At 37.8% G+C, this 18,863-nt stretch overlaps 3 protein-coding genes across 5 annotated transcripts in view; 2 read left to right on the top strand and 1 right to left on the bottom strand.

Annotated features, from left to right (window-relative positions):
• GSDME (gasdermin E) overlaps positions 1-1,521 on the top strand; it is a 43,798-nt gene extending 42,277 nt beyond the window's left edge. Inside the window, exon 10 of the mRNA XM_063119709.1 lies at positions 850-1,521. Coding sequence (XP_062975779.1) covers positions 850-1,089 — 240 coding nt within the window. The 3' untranslated portion in view covers positions 1,090-1,521. The remainder of the gene's footprint in view (positions 1-849) is intronic.
• Positions 1-18,863, top strand: part of CDCP1 (CUB domain containing protein 1) — a 451,994-nt gene that overhangs the window by 155,846 nt on the left and 277,285 nt on the right. The window lies entirely within an intron of this gene.
• Positions 3,655-18,863, bottom strand: part of PALS2 (protein associated with LIN7 2, MAGUK p55 family member) — a 44,052-nt gene continuing 28,843 nt past the window's right edge. For all 3 annotated transcript variants that reach the window (XM_063123981.1, XM_063123989.1, XM_063123998.1), the window contains exons 8-13: positions 16,319-16,418; positions 15,973-16,041; positions 14,707-14,868; positions 13,440-13,642; positions 12,111-12,239; positions 3,655-10,346 (exon numbers count right to left, since the gene is read on the bottom strand). In XM_063123981.1, the coding sequence (XP_062980051.1) occupies positions 10,170-10,346; positions 12,111-12,239; positions 13,440-13,642; positions 14,707-14,868; positions 15,973-16,041; positions 16,319-16,418 (840 nt within the window). In that variant the 3' untranslated portion in view covers positions 3,655-10,169. The remainder of the gene's footprint in view (positions 10,347-12,110; positions 12,240-13,439; positions 13,643-14,706; positions 14,869-15,972; positions 16,042-16,318; positions 16,419-18,863) is intronic.

The following is an 18,863-nucleotide window of genomic DNA, read 5'->3' as shown; positions in this document are numbered from 1 at the left end:
TTAGAAGGGGCCTACCAAGTCCAACCCCCTGCTCGATGTAGGAATCCACCTTAAGGCATACATGGCTGTCCAGCTGCCTCTGGAATGCCTCTAGTGTGGGAGAGCCCACGACCTCCCCAGGTAACTGGTTCTATTGTCGTACTGCTCTACTGTTGGAAAGTTTTTCCTGATGTCCAGCCCAGAATCTGGCTTCCTGTAACTTGAGCCCATTATTCTGTGTCCTGGACTCTGTGATGATCAAGATCCTGGCCCTCCTCTGTGTGACAACCTTTTAAGTATTTGAAGAGTGCCTTCAGCCTTCTCTTCTCAAGGCTAAACATGCCCAGTTCTTTCAGTCTCTCCTCATAGGGCTTTGTTTCCAGACCCCTGATCATCCTTGCTGCCCTTCTCTGAACCCCCTCCAGCTTGTCTGCATCCATCTTAGTGTGGAGCCCAGGACTGGACACAATACTCAAGAGGAGTCCTAGCCTGTGCCGAATAGAGGGGAACCAGTACCTTGCATGATTTGGAAGCTATACTTCTATTAATGAAGCCCAAAATATTATTTGCTGTTTTTGCAGCCACATCACACTGTTGGCTCATATTCAGCTTGTGATCTACAACAATTCCAAGATCCTTCTTGCTTGTAGTATTTTTGTGCCATATATCCCCCAATTTGTAATGGGGAAAAGAATTACACCTTAAAGAATGTGGCACAAACATTGGAAGTGAGCTTTATTAGCAAGTGGGATTTGAACTTGGTTCTAACGATTATACCCCACACTGGCTCCGTAACTGCATTTACCCTTGCTCCTGAAAGAGGCACTGCATTGCTGTGCTAATGCCTCTTTCCTTTCTCTCTCCGAACAGCCTAATGTGACCTCAACGGATGGCAAGTTGACACTGGCAGATCCGATGCTTGCTCCGCTTGCTGACACAGGAAGATTTTGGATAGCACAAAGGCTATTTGCTTTATCAAACATTAACCTTGAAATGACAGAATCTTCCATAAGGGCTGTAACCATGAAGAAGCCCAGATTGTTTCCTATCATTCTCTACATAGCATTGTATGGACTTTGGGTCTTAGGCTGTAAAACAGCTCAAGTTTGAAGTAACGGCTTGGATGGTTTAATAGCCGAAACAGCCACATTATTTAATATCTGTCTTTGTGACAAGTGTTGAATCTGGCTGATTAGCTGCAGTGAAACTGGAACATCAGCAAAGAGGCTGTGTCATTGAAGCATGGCAGTAGTTGAAACTGACTGTATTAATGAACAAATCTAAAAAAGCCATGGAAGGATACTTCCATCAGCAATATTAACACACTGTCCTCAAACATTACTGGTGCCAGTGAGCCAAAACCATTTAGTCTCTCTATTGGAAGCCCTCATTTCGCTTGCTGTTAACTAGTGTTTGTACTAGCTAGAGCAGCCTTCCCCAGCCTGGTGCTCTTCAGCTGTGTGCTCTTCAGCTCTTCCCCAAGTTCCCTTGCTTTTTATCAGCGCCTTGCTGGTTCAAATTACTTGTTGAGACGTCCTTTTGAATAAAGACATTATGTACAGTACCTTTACTTGCTGAGACGCTTTATTTTATATGCCAACTTCTCTTCCTTTCTTGATCAAGGGAAGCACAGCTTCATATTTTATAAGTGTTGCCTAAAAGAGTTATAGGCTCTTAGGAATATAAAATCGGCAATAAAACTAATCTTCAGCAGGCTACCCAAACATAATCGGGCCAGATTTATGGGCAGCAATCTACCCTCAATATGCAACCCTATGCGCTTATGTTGTTGAATGAATGGCTACAGAAAGGTCTGCATGGGCACAGGGAGCTAAATATGAGTAACTGCAGGAACCAAAATTTTCCTGAAGAGATATAAAGCCAAGAGTAGGCTGGTAGTGGCCTTTCCACTCTGTGGAGAGCCTATTAGAATGGCCAGTCACCACAGGCAGATGGATTCCCAAGACATTTTAGAGGATTTTCTTATGGATAGGGTGAAGCTTTGGACAGTTTGACATGACTGTTCCGAAGCATGCCCCATCCCCCTGAACGGAGTTCATACAGCGTTTTGGTTTAGGAACAGAATGCCATGGAGCAGATGGGGTGAGAAAATACAAGTGGTGTAAGGCTCAAAATGAATCCAACTGAATGCATGCAAGTGCCCGTCTTTGATCTTAAGATGCAGCAGTTGTTCAAGGAGACCTCTTCTGACTCAGCCCACAAAATGATCCAAACGAAGTTTTGGCAGCCTGTTTACTAAGCACTTTTTAGAGTAAAACCTTTTGCAGCTGCTTTGACTTGTCATTAGTTTTGCAGATTAGCCTGCTAATTTTTGAGCTGTCAACAGCTTTGATCTCTGGGTGACTGGTTCCAGATGGTGGTACTGGGAGACCATTGATCTGACCTATGGCTCTTGTGCCATGTGGATAGCTCAGAACCCCCATGCTTTTTAACCACCTTTACAAAACCACTGAGTGAGATGCCACCAGCCAGCTAGTTCTCTTTTTCATCAGTCATGTGAGGCTGTGTTAGTAGTATCCTAGATGAGGACCAACAAACTGAAACTCACTGTAGACAAAACTGTTGGTCAGTAGTTCATCTACCGCGAGAGGTAGGATTCATCCCATTCTAGATTATTTTTAACCACCCTTGGGGGGTGGGGAGGAGAACCTATGGCCTTCCAAGTATTGTTAAGATTCCATCTCCCATCAGTCCTAACCAGTATTGCCATTGATCAGAGATAATAGCTGATGTTAAAATATCTAAGCCTACCCTGTTCCCTAAGTTGAGGAAAGAGTGTAGGAAGATCTCACCAGTTCATGAAACTACTTTCCTGGTCCATTTCTGAGCACAACTCAAAATGGTGCTGCTTATCTTTATCAAGTCCTAGTTTATACAGCTTGGATCCCAGGTTTCTAGAAGGGCACAACGTTACACATTAAGGTCCACTAGATAAGACCACTAAACCTGCCCAAACATTAAATTTAAATCGAGCCTGTTTCCAGAGTGCTACACCTTCAAAAGTGAGGGAAACCGCAAAAGGGCCCTGGCAGTTGTGGCATCCCATTTATAAAGCAGTCTGTCCAGAATGACATGGCTGGTATCAAGTCTTGTATCATTCTTGTGCTAGGCAAAGGCCTTTTTACATATCCTACTAATGTTGTAGTATTCCACACCAATTTGAGCTCTACTTTATTAACTCTACATATTATAGTATGTAAGCTGCTCTGGAGATTTTAAACTGGAACAAGATATTAAATATTTTAATTAAAGGATGAAAATAGACTGGCTAGCAGTCAAAACCACCACCACCACTTCCTGCGTTTCAAATTCCTTCATACTTCCAAAGTTCTTTTACGGGTTTACTCTTTCTTCCCCTAGCTTAGAGGTGAGTAATGTTTGGCCTTCCACATGTTTTGGCCTACAACCACTCCTCAACATTTCCTTACACTGACTAGGGCTGACAGGGTTGTAGGCCAAAACCGCTTGAGAGCCACAAGTTTCTCGCTCCTGCTATAGATCTTTATAATACTTTTCTATCTGGCCCTTTCCCACCCTCCTACCCCAATCTGTCAGGGAAAAAACCACGGTGTTTGCCATTATCCAGGAGGCAACAATCATTTTGCAATGCAAATGTTCACAAGCACTTAGAGCAACTTGTGAGAAGCAACTGAGTTCTTCCAGTATTAAATGTTTATTTCATATATACAAAAATACTTTATTAAGAGTTAACAGGATTTCACAGCTTTGTACATTTCAACAATTATACAGAACAACATATGACTTGAGTGCGAAAACTTTAGAGATTCGTTTTTTAAAAGTTATTCTATTTTTAGCCAAATAGCTCTTACAATATCTTTAGCATGTTATTCAGTAATTCTCCCATTGCCCTTCATTAGAAGATTCTAAACTGATAAATGTGACTGGCAGACAGACAAGATTTTACTATGAATTAGCAGTGGAGAAGGGATACTTAGATTTCCTTGCAACCAAGTCCAATGTTTACTCATATATCCCAAAAATAATGCATATCAACATTGGTGCACATGTAGAAACTGAACAAGTTGACAGATGTTTAATAAACATCTAAAACATTCAAGCAACCAGAATTATGAATTGTAGAACATGATGTAATTCAAGATTTTGGATTCTCTGCCACTATCCTTATAAACATAAAATACAGAGGAACATGTATACAGAAAAGTGTAGGACTTAAAGAAATGCCCGCTTATGCATTCAAGGAAAATGCATGTCAGTGGCATCCAATATACATTAGTTTGAATACAGATGCCAGTACAAAGGTGTATTTCCCTGCCTAGTTTACTGCCATTCAATGAAATGTAACTTTTTTCTGCTAGCATGTATGAGAACAACTTTTTAGGTCAGTCTTAATCAGACATTCCTCTTGTCCTTAAACAGAAAGAAGCAACATCTAGAAACACTAATTCCTTGAAAACTCATCATGGTTCTCTGCCATGCTTTTGTCAAATCTAACAAATCCAACCTTTTCCTATTCAGTAGGGAAAATGTCACTGTTAAAAGAAGGCTATTCCCTTAGCCACAAGAGGCTGATAAATAATTCCTTTATCTACTTCTGAAGCCACTATAGGAAGTTTACATACTGTTCTGCCAAGTAAAGCCATATAAGGCAAGGCCCTTTAAACAAACCCAGAAGATACAATTAATTTAGATTTTTAAAGTACCAAATAGTGAGAAAGCTGTAAATCTTCAACAGGAGACGCTAGAAATCTGGTAGACAGATTGAGGCCTATTGTTCCATGTTTTCATAGCTGACATACCTACTTCTGAGAGAGGTTTAACATGTTGTTTTTATTTTTACAGCAGCTACAGCCATATTGGAAACACTGAATTTGAATTAAAGATCTAAGCCAAAGTAATTTACAGCAGAAATAAAAGCTCTGTCTGTATTTAAATACAATATGCTAGGGTGAGGGTGAAGAAGAAAAAGTCAACGACTCCTTTTTTGGGATGATGTTTCTGAAAGTATGTAAACAATGCTTTATTTTCTCACAATGTTTCCAAAATTAGTTGGAAATAAAGAGACTTTATATACCAGATATAGGCTGTATCTTGAAGGTTATTAAAAAATACTGAAGATCCCAAATCATGAGGTCTGTGCAAGATACTAATTTGGGAATTTTCCTGTAAGTTTGCCTTTAGTGCTTGTCTTCTGATTGTTTTCTGGTACCGTCTTTCCCAGGGTGCAAAAAAAAATCAAAACTACTCTATTATCACGCAACATTATGCACATCTATGCCATTTGAAGAACTGAGCAAAACAATCTCTTTCCATTCTTCTAGATTCCACATCACAGTTCTTGAAACGTGCTACTGCTATTCTCCCAAGACAGCCTCTCACAAATTCTACAAACTGTAGAAATTATGCAAAATATCTAAGTTGACATATATGGGGTTTTTTTTTGCATGATTTCATCTGCTTCTATTAGTCATGGGAAGTGGAAAACAACACATCCCTGAAATCTTGTCTCTAGATATACTGCAAAACCCCAAAACTCACAACCTGAAACTTTTCTGCATGGCTATAAGGGCTAGAAATTTGCTTTAAAACATGATTCTCATTAAGAGGAAGCTTGAAATTCTCCAACCATAGAACAAGATTTAGCAAATTGCTCTTTGATAGCTTTGAAATTAAATTGTTATAGTTGGTTTTAAGAGCATTTATTGTGGTGGTGGTGGTGTTTTTTACAAATCTCATAACAGCAAAGTTATCAACACAAGGCAAACAGCATATCACACCTTTTTAGAGCAAAGGGAGTAATGCTTTTGGCATGCACACATAGCATGGAAGTCCACATCCCATGTGTGGAGCCAGTATGTTGACCCGAGATGCAGGTACTCTTGAGGCAGAAACACATGTGATCTGAAACAATGGAGCGTAACTGCTATTCATCAATATGTAATCTCAATTTTCGGTGCCTGTGACAGGATCTGTTGGTGCTTATTTCACCCTTGAAGTCTTTACATTGTAGCCTTATACTTTGGCAACTAGATATCTTCTATTCTTTACTGTGTTAAAACAGACTGGTCTGTTCCATATTATATTGTATTTACAAATTTAGGAACTTAATTTTAAACACAATAGCAGCTCTGTTTTTCAAAAAGTCAAGTAACTGGATACATACAAATGAATAATCAATTTAAACTAAAATTAGTTCTTTGTTGGCCTGAATCAGCCCCATCCATATATTCTGCAATCCTTAGATTTTGGTATGAATTAGTACTTTAAATGAAACTTTGCAAGCAAAACAAACAAAAAATACTGAATCTAAGCTCATGTACATATATCTTACTGTACACCACTCAATGAACTGCATAGTACCTATTGAATTGAGGATGACATTTTAGAGTTCAGTTTTAAAAAATACCCTGAATGTATGAATTGGCCTTTAGAAAATTACCATGATAAAATCATTAGTTTAAACTCAAAATGCATTGAACATAACCATCTTTGATTGTGGATTTTAATGCATCAATGCACTTTCAATGGTCTTCCACACCCAGTTGTTCTATTCTACCAAATGCCCATAATAGTCTCAGCAATGTTTCTGATTCCCGCTGATCTACAGGACAGGCAGTTGCATAAATCAATATTTTCTACTTTTATTATGTAGGCATACACAGCCATGTGTATTTCAGTACATAAATATTTAGTTTGGGACAGTTCCTTTGGCAAAAAGTGGCCTTTTGGAATTAAGATTTAAGTACCTTTTCCCTGTCTATACTTGGTGTATTAACTTCCCATCCCATGTACTCACATGAACATAATATACACTCTTATACAATCTCCATTTTGGAAAACACATGTGAAGTCATCCCCATTCTTCTAACTTCCTCAATTACTGAAGGAAAAGGTAGGTGAAACTATATTTGATCCTTTAAAAAAAGAAGCCTCTGAAAGCACATACTTATCGCAGGTTTCTGTGCCAGTTCTGAGTATATTCTGGGTGGGTTCACTATGCATACATACGAAGCTCTTTATACCAAGTCAGGCCATTCATCCATCTAACTTCAGTATTGTCTACATTGAGAGCCTAGTAGTCAGGTGGATCATCTACTGAGCTTCACCCTCTCTCGTCATCCATTCCTCACCCTATGTATTGAACACATCACCGTGGCACTGTCCTCAGCAGCAGGACCAGAATTTGCTTTTAAAGTTTCAAATTCCGCATGCTCAGTATTTGAAAGTTCAGGTACAGGATAAACTGGATTAGTGGCACTATGGTGTGGAAGATAAAATCACTTTTTGAATATTAATTAGGGAGGAGCTAGCTCAACCCTCCTTTGGCATCACAGTTCAAAAAGTTCTTCTGACGCCTAATAAAACGGGCATGCTTTTGTGTGAAACACAGTTACTCCTATACATGATGGCATGGATCTGTTTCCCTTTTGATAATGGCAATGACACAAGCTGTTTAAAAACCTGCACCAACTTTGTACCAAGACTGAATTTAAAGAATCAAGTGCAGGTTTGGCTATTGCTGCCTCTAAAGCAGGGGGTGGAGAACTTGCAGCTCTCCAAATGTTTTGGATTACAACTCCTATCATCTCTCACCATTGACTATGTTGGCTAGGCTGACTGGAGCTTTAAGCCAAAACATCTGGAGTGCCACAAGTTGCCCATCCCTGTACAGATACAAACCTTTCTTCCAAGATCTTCAAAGAGTAGCAGCATGAAAACTGCACGTCCAGAGAGATCATCTCTCTGAACATGCTTCCTAGATTTAATGAACTCCTCAGACAGTAATTAAGAAAAACTCTAGTGTTTCCTCTTTTTTTGCCTTCTATTGTCCCTGGGCAGCAGCATTTATTCTGAGCTTCTGGAGTTTGATACCAAAAAACAAACTCCTGTAAGTTGTTTCATGAAACTTTCTCTACAATCTATTTATTATTAACTCCTTCTGCTTTCCAACCAAATGGGACCATATAAATCTGTAACGCTGAGGCAAAACAGGATACCCAGAGGATATGGAACAGATTTAATTAATGTTCAGTCTTAGAATTCCTTTCTCCTGATGATAATTCACAGCTGGAATCTCAGCAGGGGAGCAGCCCCAGTCCAGGCTACCTGAATTCATCTTCAGTCTCCTGTCTCAAAGCAATAGCACCAAACCTATTTGAATGCTGCCTGGTAAAGTACTGGAAAACAAAGGAGCGAAGAGTAAACATTCACAGTTAGGATTCACTAAACCTCTTGCACTTACAAAGTTGTATCCAATAAAAGTAGTCATCATCCCATAGTCCTATAACAGCAGCAAAACTGTAGAGCCCTAATTTTTAAAGTGTCATTCTGGGTACCACTCATGAAAATAACTTTTCAAACTCAGCTGCATACATTTTTCAAATACTTAAGATCAGCCTATTTATAGATTTAATGCAACAGAAGTTAATAAATTCCTTAAAAATATTTTATATTGTGAAAAGCTAAAATCTAAGTACCAACAGCAATTAAGACAAAGATATGCAATAATTTGCATAACATTTACAAAATATACTTAAGTCTTTAAAAAAATACCTTAAAGGTTTTTAATCTATAATACCTTTTTGGTGTCTCATCATTTCTCTGTATAAAGTAAAAACTATCCAAACCCTGTTTTCTTGTGCACAATCAAAATGCTTAAAAACCAAAAGGGTTAAGAACTTGTTTGCACTTTCTCAGCCTTTTCCAAGAATTCTCCTTTGTTGGCATCTTGTGTATGATACTTTGGTGTTGAAAATAAATTCTGAAGCCAAGTGCCTATTCTCACATGGAAAAATAAATGAAGTGAGTAGATGACAACTGACTCAGGCATGTAGCATGTTCGTGATGCATGGGCATATTTACAGCAGCAAGCGTAATATTAAACATGGTCACCAGACTAGGCTGTCTTTGTGACAATCTGCATCTATATTCATTAAACAGAATATACATCAGCAAAAGTGTTTAAGTGATCAATGAATATGAATCTAAGAGAATATGAATTTTGTCTTCTAAAGGGAAGAGTTAGTTATTATGATTGTGTAAAAAACCCCAACATGATTGTAAAACAAAAATAAACCCACTTATAAATAACATTGAATTTTAGCATCTGACAATAACTTTAGTTTCACAAGCTATTTGGTGAATAAAGCAGTTTAACACAAGGTAACAAATAGCTCAAAAGTCCCATCACATCACATTTCATAAACACACAAAATCACTCATAAATATTCCGGTGTAAAATAAAAGCCTGTCACAGAACAATATACAAATACAGAGCAAGGTCATTATTAAAAAAAGAAAGTAAAAGGTTCTGTTGTTTTAAGCAATGATTTTTCACAAGTGAGAACAAACATCCTACATGCTGAGCCTCACTGCAAGGCTCTGTATTGTAAGGCTCTCTCAGGCTACTTCACCATGATCCCAAACACAATGAGTTACTTTACACAATTCTCTGAAAAAGTAATACTTATTCTAATGGGTTGAAGTGTGGGCTCGTCAAAGCAGCCTCCTAGAGAAAGTTCAAGATATTGCTTTTACTTCTTGTAAAAAGGTAACATATACAGGAAAGTCTACAATACATCTGTCTAAAACAAGACAACTGCAACATATATATAAACATTAAGCAAAAAAAGATGTCAGTAACATGGCTCAGTGCTGGTTGCTTCTTAAGTATTGAAAATTCTGCTCATGTCAAGAAGACTGACATGTTTATTAGGATAAGGATTAGTGTCTTCTCCTAAATAAGAAAAAACTGATCAGATGAAAGAATCGCTTTAGTTTTGCATTAAAAAACAACAACAACAAAAACATACCTTTTTTTCAAGTATTTTTCGCCTTATCACAGTGAAAATGTAAGACCAAATGTATAAGTGAATGACTGGAAAGTTCCTTATATGAGTAAAGGCAAAGTAGTAAATCAAAACATTTATAAAAATGCTTCAACGCATTTCCTTCATGTGATATGAATAGAAAGGTTATTTGTAAAAAGTTAGAAAAATTAAAATAAATTACATATTTAAGTACACTTTCCCGTCAGCATTTTGTATAAAACTTGGAATAGCATACCATTATCTGAATATACACAGAATAAAAATGCATTGGGTGCTGGCACCTCTATACAATGTTTTCTTGGTAGAATGTTTCCTTCAGCTAGCTTAGGTTGGTGCTTACACTGGTCTTCAAAAGAACTGTCAGTATACCCAGCTAATTGGGACCCACTGAGGTTCCGTCCTCAGCTTCTCCGTAGCAGTTTGCAACTTTTCAAAGGCTTTGTCTAGATTGTCATTCACAATGATCAGATCAAAATAGTGGCTGTACGCTCTCTGGATCCGTGCACTCTCGTCAACTGTTTTCTTTAAATCAGTGTCCTGTTGGAAGATTAACACACAAGTAAAACCGTGATATAAAAAGCAAAGAAAACAATCAATATAGGCTTTTCAAAAGTTGGGCTATGTTTAAAATCTGGCTTCCTGTGTTATAACTTAATTATTCAAAAATTCTTAATGAGCACAACAAGACCTGGTACCTAGCAAGATGTACTAAAGATTTCAGGCTTATACATGCAACTATACAAGTACCTGAAGAAGTGCAAACAATTGTATTTAATGGACCAAAAGGTTTTTCTATGTTAGGTTGAGGTCCAGATCTTCATGATGCCCATAATTATTATAAACACTTGTTTACCATAGTCCTGAGCCAGCAATCTTTGACATCTTTCTTTCAGGCAACTCAGCTGCCTTCAGATTATTGCAATCCATTGTATTTGGGCTGCATTTGAAAACTTCCCAAAACGTTAGTTTTGTACTACATTTTGTATTAACTGGGACCAGCAATCTGGACCATATTATACCAATTCTAAAAACAATTACATTGACTGCTGGTCTGTTTCCAGGCACATTTTAAAGTACTAATGATAACTAAATCTAGTTCCAATCCACTGCTTTTACTGCAAGGATGGGCAACCTGTGACCCTCCAGCACAAGCTGCCCATCGCTGGTTTGCTACATGCTACTCTGAGAGACTTTATTGAACATAGGCACAGAAATTTGCAAAATGAATAAATAAGCTATCCCAGAAAAATCTCAGTGCCATGTTATGAATAATAATAATAATAATAATAATAATAATAATAATAATAATAATAATAATAATAATAATAATATTTCTTGGTCACCTTTCAGGGTAGGGCCCTCTCAAGGTGGAGTACAATAACAAAACACATAATAAAAAACCCAATGTGGTATTAAAATTATTTTAAAAATTATAAAAACACTTAGAACATAATAAAAACAGCAACATCAGCAAACATATCAGGGGAAGGCCAGAGTAAAACAGTATGTTTTCAGAGTCTTCTTAAAAGCCTGCAATAATGGTGTTGTCAGATTCCCGACAGCAACTTATTCTTATTGTTGTAAACCGCCCAGAGAGCTTCGGCTGGGGGGCGGTATATAAATGTAATAAAATAAATAAATAAATAAATAAAAATTCTAGAGGTTTGGGGCAACTGCTGAAAAGGCCCTCTCTTGTGTGGATACCCACCCAACTGCTCTCACAGGTCAGCAAATGAGAAGGGCCTCTCTTGCTGGTGTTAAAGTGAGGGCAGGCTGATATGGGTGAATTGATAACAGAAGGCATCTGTAAGATTATATCCCTTTACAGGAACAAATGTATGTATATCTTTCAGTTTCTTGTGAATGTCATGTGAATTAAAATGGTGGTTTTACGGGTTATAAGAAAAAGAGGTTACTAGCTCTGGTGTTAAGAAATGTCAAAAGAAATTTCTTTATTTTAATTCGAAATATAAAATTTTAAAAACGTTCAAAAAAACTTTCAACCAAACTTGTACAACACTCAACGTTTTGGATCCGGAGATCCTTCGTCAGGAGCTGTACAATGAAATAAATTACTTTTTGAAGTAATTATAAATTTAAAAGCTTCTAGATAATTTTTACAAAACCGCAGTCGTGTTCATTCTGTCTCCATCAGCAGTCAAACTGTGCAAGGAGTGTGAAAACACAGGCAAGGAAAGAAGAAAAAGTTCTGGAAGTGGCCACCATTATACAAGCTAGCATTAAACACAGATGTTAGCGTTGATGCGACAGGTCAAGTTTGTTCTTATTTATTTTCCTTACTGTTAGAAGTTTGGTTGTAATTCCTGCATCCACCACAGCTTTGTGCATGGCTCGCAATGTCTCTAGTTCTGGAGCAGCAATAAATACAACATAGGGCATAAACTCTGATGTCCGCAATATTTTAAGTGCCTGGAGATAACAGAGAATTAGTTAGATTGCTCAACATTTTGAACATTCGGTAGAAAGCAAAAATAGCATAAACAACTTAATACACTAAAAGTAAGAAACGCTTGCTAATATGTAGTAATCTTTCCCCGTTTAAAATATGAATTCAGTCTTACTCTGCTCAAACAGATTAACAAGAAGCAATAGGAAACATTATAGCATGTCATGGTTAAGTGTCAGACATTCTTTTAATTGCCTCTGTAATGATAGCAAAAAGTACCCTAAACTCTATAATGTATCCTCATTGTTTATAAAATATTTCTGCCCTTCCTTTCCATTAAAAATACTTAAGGTGGCTTACAATATAACTCCTTTTAAATAGACATAGGCAGGATCTACACTACTGCTTTAAAGCGCTTTATAACAGATTTGACAACTGTTGGGGCCCAGGACACACTCCATATATCTTTTTCAAAACTGTTATAAAACGCTTTAAAGCAGTAGGTTAGATTTGGCCATATTAAACCAATAGTACACAGATAGAAGAGAGGAGCCAGCAGATAAATCAACTAAAATTTCAGATATATTAAAACAAAAAACTAAGTTCTGTTAGAGAACTTAGTTTTGGAACGCGATCAGAGAGGGATGAGATGGGCCTCTCTTGGATGAGAGCTCCAGCATGCAGGATTCCCCCAAGTCTAGGCATAAGACCTCTATGGAGAGAATATCCTCTAAAAAATGGCAAGCCAAATTCAATTGATCCCAGGGTTATTATGGCACATGTGTGACACCCCCTCCCCACGCCACCCCAAATACCTGGCGATCACAAAAGGGATTGGCAAAGGGAGATGGACAAAAATGCAGCATGGGTTTAGTAACAGGACTGCCTGACACAATGGAGGTGTAGGTACAAATCTGGCCAATCTGGTTTTCACCAGTTAATTTGGCTTTTCATCCAGCTTCAGGATTCAATGTGCAGTTCATTAGGACAGCATTGGTTGCAGCCCTATAATAAAGTCTCTCTTGTCCTCTTTTAATGAGATACGGGTTTTGCTATGTTCTGGAGTCTGCAGTTCAGGTAATCTCTTCTTTAGTGTTCAAAATGGGATCATATTCACTCAATCTGTAAAACAAAGGTTCTCTCAAGGGTAATTTATCCTGTATAATCTTTCCCCTTTGATGCTTTTTAAAAATTATTATTATTAAAGTATTACACCAGCATACCTGTGGATTGACATCCAAGATGCACGTCCTTCCAGTCTGAACCACTTCAAGGATGGAATCTATTTTTGTGCCATAAAGGTTTCCTTCATATTCCCCATGTTCTAAGTATCTTCCACCTTTAATATCTGCCTCCATTTCAGTTCGTGACACAAATCTGTACGCTTGTCCATCTTTTTCATCTTCCCTTGGCTTTCGCGATGTAACTAAACCAATTTGATACACACACAAGTAACAAAAGTAAGACAAGTATTGACGTATGTGAGTTTACATAATGGCATCTTAGAGAGAGTCACAGTGCAGAAAAGCACTTCATCCAAGGTGGTGGGGTACAGGTCAGTTCTGCAGTTTCCAAGTTATTGCACTTCTGGAAAACAGTTTCTGGAGACAACCATTATGGTGGCAAATATTTTAAATGTATTTCCTTCTTACCCTACATCTATATTTTCCTGCCACCAATTCTCATTCCATCCTTATAACAAAAGAGAGGGTAGTATCAAATGTTAGTCCTGCATAGAGTAGACCGAATGAAAAGCATTGACTAACACTGGAGAGTGAAAAGAGCCAGAGAGTACAAACTGCTCTTAAAAACCAGAGAGTGAACAGGAGTAAGAGATTGTTTTGGAGTTTGGAAGCAGAAAAAGATAAGAGGCAGATTATCAGAGGAAGTAGGGCTGCAGTAAAAGTGAATTAAAAGCGAAGTTGCCATAAACTGACACAGAACCTCAATTTATGTTTTTTAAACAAATAATGTATGTTACATCATACCATTCTCAAGTTTAAAGCAAAGGCTTGACACATCAAAAATGATCTGTAAAATGTTTTTCTAAGTATCAACTATCCATTATTAAAATTTGTAAACCAACTTTTAAGCAGATAATTTTAAACTGGAACTGCATTAATCCTTACATAATGTACAGCCCAATGTTTGTTTAAAACTAATCCCACCGAGTTCTATGGGGCTTATTGCCAAATGAGTGTGCTTTGGACTCGGGCTGCTTATGTGCTTGCTGGCGCGCTCTTACTGCCACATAAGCAAAAACTACCCCCCACAGCACTAGGAAAACATTCTAGCTACAAAATATTAGGCAAGTTTATGCCTGGAATTTTAACTTCCCAGTCACTTCACCTTTCTTTTTGCATCACCTGAGCCTCATAATTGTCAGAGAGAATGAAAGGAAAGTATCAGAACCCAATAAGTATATGGTTAATGAATCAATGAACATTTCCCAGAAAACAAAACATTAGAGAGAGAAAACTGGCAAATTACATGGCACTGTGGTTCCAAACTTTGTGGGATTCAGTACAATAAATCTGTTTTTCAAACTTCTCCGACCCACTCCCTGGGCTCCTATTAACACCAGTGTTTTTCTTTGAAATGGAGGCATTTTGGCAACTTCTTCATATATCTGAATTTCATGACGGTCAAATTCTAAACACAAGAAAGTAGAAGCAAGACAGCATAAGAATTATATTAAAAATGTAAAACTGGTAGCACCACCATCTCGTTGGAGAATAAGGATACAACCTAGCAAGACTGCTAGCTCCCTAAGGAAGCTAACAGTCTTGCTAGGCTCTTAGGCTGTGCTGATGTTTTCTATCATGCATATGTTGAGCCAATATCCATGGATTCAGTGTCAGTGTGAATGGGTCTTACCCCTCCACAAAAATTAGAAACTCACATGACTCTAGAGTTTCAAATTGCATGGGGGAGTCTATGCATGTAAGGCCCCTTTAACCAAATGCGTTTACCCTCAAAGGAGGGTACTGACAAATGCAATACGTGGAACTACTATTCTAGTCTTTACTGGAGTTTTTGTTTTTATTCTTCTATTCTTAGCACACGTACACTAACACAATGGTTTTCAATGCCTGAGTTGGGATCTACAAATAGAATGCACTCTAAGGCCTAAGACTGGATCAACCAAGTAGCATCACTAGTTATACAGAAGCTGCTACAGCTTGTTACATGAGGGTGGGGCTCTTGACAGAATGGTGACAACATTGTTATCTTTTCGGTGCCAGGTTAAGACTTTCCTTTTCTCCCAGGCATTCAACAGCATATGCTGAGTTTTAACTGACTCCAATAGCTTTAGCTTGGCTGAGTGTTTAAAATTTGTTTTAAATGTTAACTGTTTTTTAAATGTTTCTATGCTTTTAAATTTTGTATATTGATTTTTAATGTTCAGTCTTTTTAATCCAATCTTTTAAATCTTTGTAAAATGCAGAGAGAGATTTTGCTATGGGGTTGTATTTAAATATAATAATAATAATAATAATAATAATAATAATAATAATAATAATAATTCCCCACAACTTTGAAAAAATACAGGAGCCCTGCCTTCCCTTTACATTACCTTAGACAGAGAATGTAGTTAGAAACACAGGAGTTAAAAAAAACAGTGAGTCCCATTTGAAAATTCTAATATACATTACAAATAAAAATCAGAAAGAAAATGAAAATAAGGTAAAATTCATAATGTTCCTGCTTGACTGTTCTGTTGTGCTATAACATTTAAGACTGACATTCAAATACCTGCATTTCTAGTTGTGAGATACATCATCTTTTTCTTCTTTTTACTACTTATTGTTCCACAAAAAGGACCTGAAGACAGATGAAACAATTTAGAAACACCATGTCATAAGCATCCCATGGCAATTCATTAAATGTAGTTCAGAATTTGTTTTCCACTTAACATTGCCCATTACCAGCAGATGGCAGAAAGGTCTCAAATTTGCAAGAGATGTTTTCATTCTTGCTTTTTATCTTGGGTCAAATAATTTGTAATTGCCAACATTGTTGAATCAACTCCTTTATTCAGAGCTTTTGGATTTTATAGACACAAAAGTGATGAAAAGAATTACATTCTTGTTCACCTTACCTGAATTGTCCCAGTCCCGTCTAACAAATGCCTTCCTCTTTTCTTCCAAGAATTGGCTAGGAATAAGTCCTGCACTTCCTCCTTCTTTGACATGGCTAGCCTGTAATCAAATTAAACATGTATCATTTTGGCACCAATCCATAGATAAAAAATTAATTTAGCAAAGGACTTACTTAACATGGTCTGGTGTGACTAAATTAGCATGTTTAGAAGCAAAGCACTACCTCACACAGCTAATGGAACATCCAAATTCAGTGCAGGTGTTAAGGTTTTCCTTAAATAGTGATTTGATGCTCGCTCCCCAAATAGATGGTTTTTCCTAAAACAGTGATTGGATGTGTGCTCACCCATTCGCAAACAAATAAAATCCATTTTTCAGTTAATATTCCCAGAGTATAGTTTTGATGCTCTATTAGCAGTTAAGATCTTTACGTTTTCATTTCATAGGATTATTTCTAGTATGAAATATGTACTTAGGTAAATATGTACTTAAGTAAATGCAAATGATTCATAACAGTTTTGCATATTTTTCAGCCAAACATACTTAGACTGAAAAGAATCTAGCTAAGATTTCGGATTACTTCTAAAATGCTCTAAGCAGCCTCTCTAAAGCAACTGCAATGGTTGTCATTTTGCAAACCAGAATGTCATCCTACTCGATCAGACCAACAGTCCTTCTAGTCCACCATTCTGTTTTCAAGCAGGATATGAAAGCAATAGCCCACTCTGGTTGTGCCCATTCAGTGGCATGCTGCCTTTGAACCTGGAGATTGCACATAGACTCATCTTTCATGAATTTGTCTAAACCATCTAAGCTAGAGGCCATCACCACATCTTGTGGCAGAAAAAATCACAAATTAATAGCACACTGTACAAAGTACTTCTTCCTTTTGCCTGTCTTGAATCTTTTTCCAATCAGTTTCATTGGATGATTCCAAATGTATTACGAGAGAGTTCTCCAATGCATATAACACAAGTCCAGATGGTGCGGCAGACACTTCCATAGACTAACCTGATTCAACTGCTGCATCCAAGTCACTATGGATGTGCGCAATTTTATCCTCAAAGCGCTTTGCAAATATGTTGCAGCAGGCTTCTGTGTGTTCTTTCAAAACCACTATAGATGGGCCAGGTTGCAGAAGCACCCAGAAAAAAGCTCTACTGGAATGCAGTGAGGGTGCATTGGGGTCAGAGGAACCTGTGTCTTTGCCAACATCACAGCCACTGAGTAATCTTGATAATGAGCTCTGACTAGTGATCGATATTAACTGCAAATCTTCCTCCACTTGCATTCTAGCCAGCTTCCTATTTGTTTCACTGTTCTCATCTCCTGAGAACACCAAGGAGCTGACCTGGCTCTGATCAGTGGAAGAGGGTACTTAGGAGTGGTTGTGTCAACTGCCTGGGTCATTTCTGCTTTCCACAGAATGACCAGGGTACTGACAGGAGCGTCAGCTATGCAACTAGAAACTCGCCAAGAGCTCTCTGTAATCTTATGGAATCCAATGGTATTTGCTCATTCACTTTATCTTTGGAGTTCTTTGTGGAACTCATTTTTGGTTTTTTACCACCCTGAACAATTTGGTATCATCTGCTTATTTCAATAGTCTCAATGGTCAGAGCTAATTCCAGATCTATTTAAAAAGCACTGGTCCTGATAAAGATCTTAAGAGGAACCCACTTCTTAACTCTCTCCACTGTAAGAACTATCCATTTATTCCTACTCTCAGCTTTTTGTTTCTCAATTAGTTAATGATTTATAAGAAGACCCATTCTTTTATCTCAGTTTGCTCAGGTGCCTTTGATGAAGGACTCCATCATACACTTTTTGGAAGTCTAAATAAATGATGTCTACCATATCACCCCTATCCACAGGTTTGTTGTCACTATCAAACAGCTCTAAAAGATTAGTAAAGCAGGACTTACCTTTACAGAAGCCATGTTGATTCCTCTTCAGTAAAAATTCTCTATATTCTTGAAAAAGTTATATTTAATAGTGCTTTCTATCAATTTACCCAGAACAGAAAGCAACACAAAAGCATGACCATTTTCTCCAACTTCACTAAACTGTGCTCTTAAAAGAACAGAGGTTTGATTTTTTAAATCCAGAAGTTAGATTTCGGGATTGTATGACCTACACTTTTCTTATATCGGCTATATAAACTGGTATCCAATTCAAATTCAGGGACTTATGTATGTTGCCAAAACCTGGAATGTAGTAAGCACAAACGAAATTCTGCAGAGATTTAGTTCTCGTGTGCTCCTTCCTCTTTAAAAAAACAAAGCAAAATGGTGGATGCAATGTCCTCTTTCTCCTAGAACGTCGCGCGCCATGTGCAGACAGAGGGGGTGATCTCATGATAACCATATCGCGAGATCATACCACCTCCATTGCGCTAGACCGGTTAGGTCTAGCCATGGCACAAGGCCGTTTCTACACCTAAGGATTACCCCAGAGAAATGGAGGGATCGTCCCTGCCTGCTCCTGGAATCCCCTGTGTGTCATTTGGATGCACAGGGATGATCCTGGGATGATCTCGGGGGA

The sequence above is a fragment of the Elgaria multicarinata genome, chromosome 1 (genome assembly GCF_023053635.1).
Source record: "Elgaria multicarinata webbii isolate HBS135686 ecotype San Diego chromosome 1, rElgMul1.1.pri, whole genome shotgun sequence".
Lineage (NCBI taxonomy): Eukaryota > Metazoa > Chordata > Lepidosauria > Squamata > Anguidae > Elgaria > Elgaria multicarinata.
The sequence above is the reverse complement of the archived record's forward strand: the minus strand, read 5'-3'. Positions and strand labels throughout refer to the sequence as shown.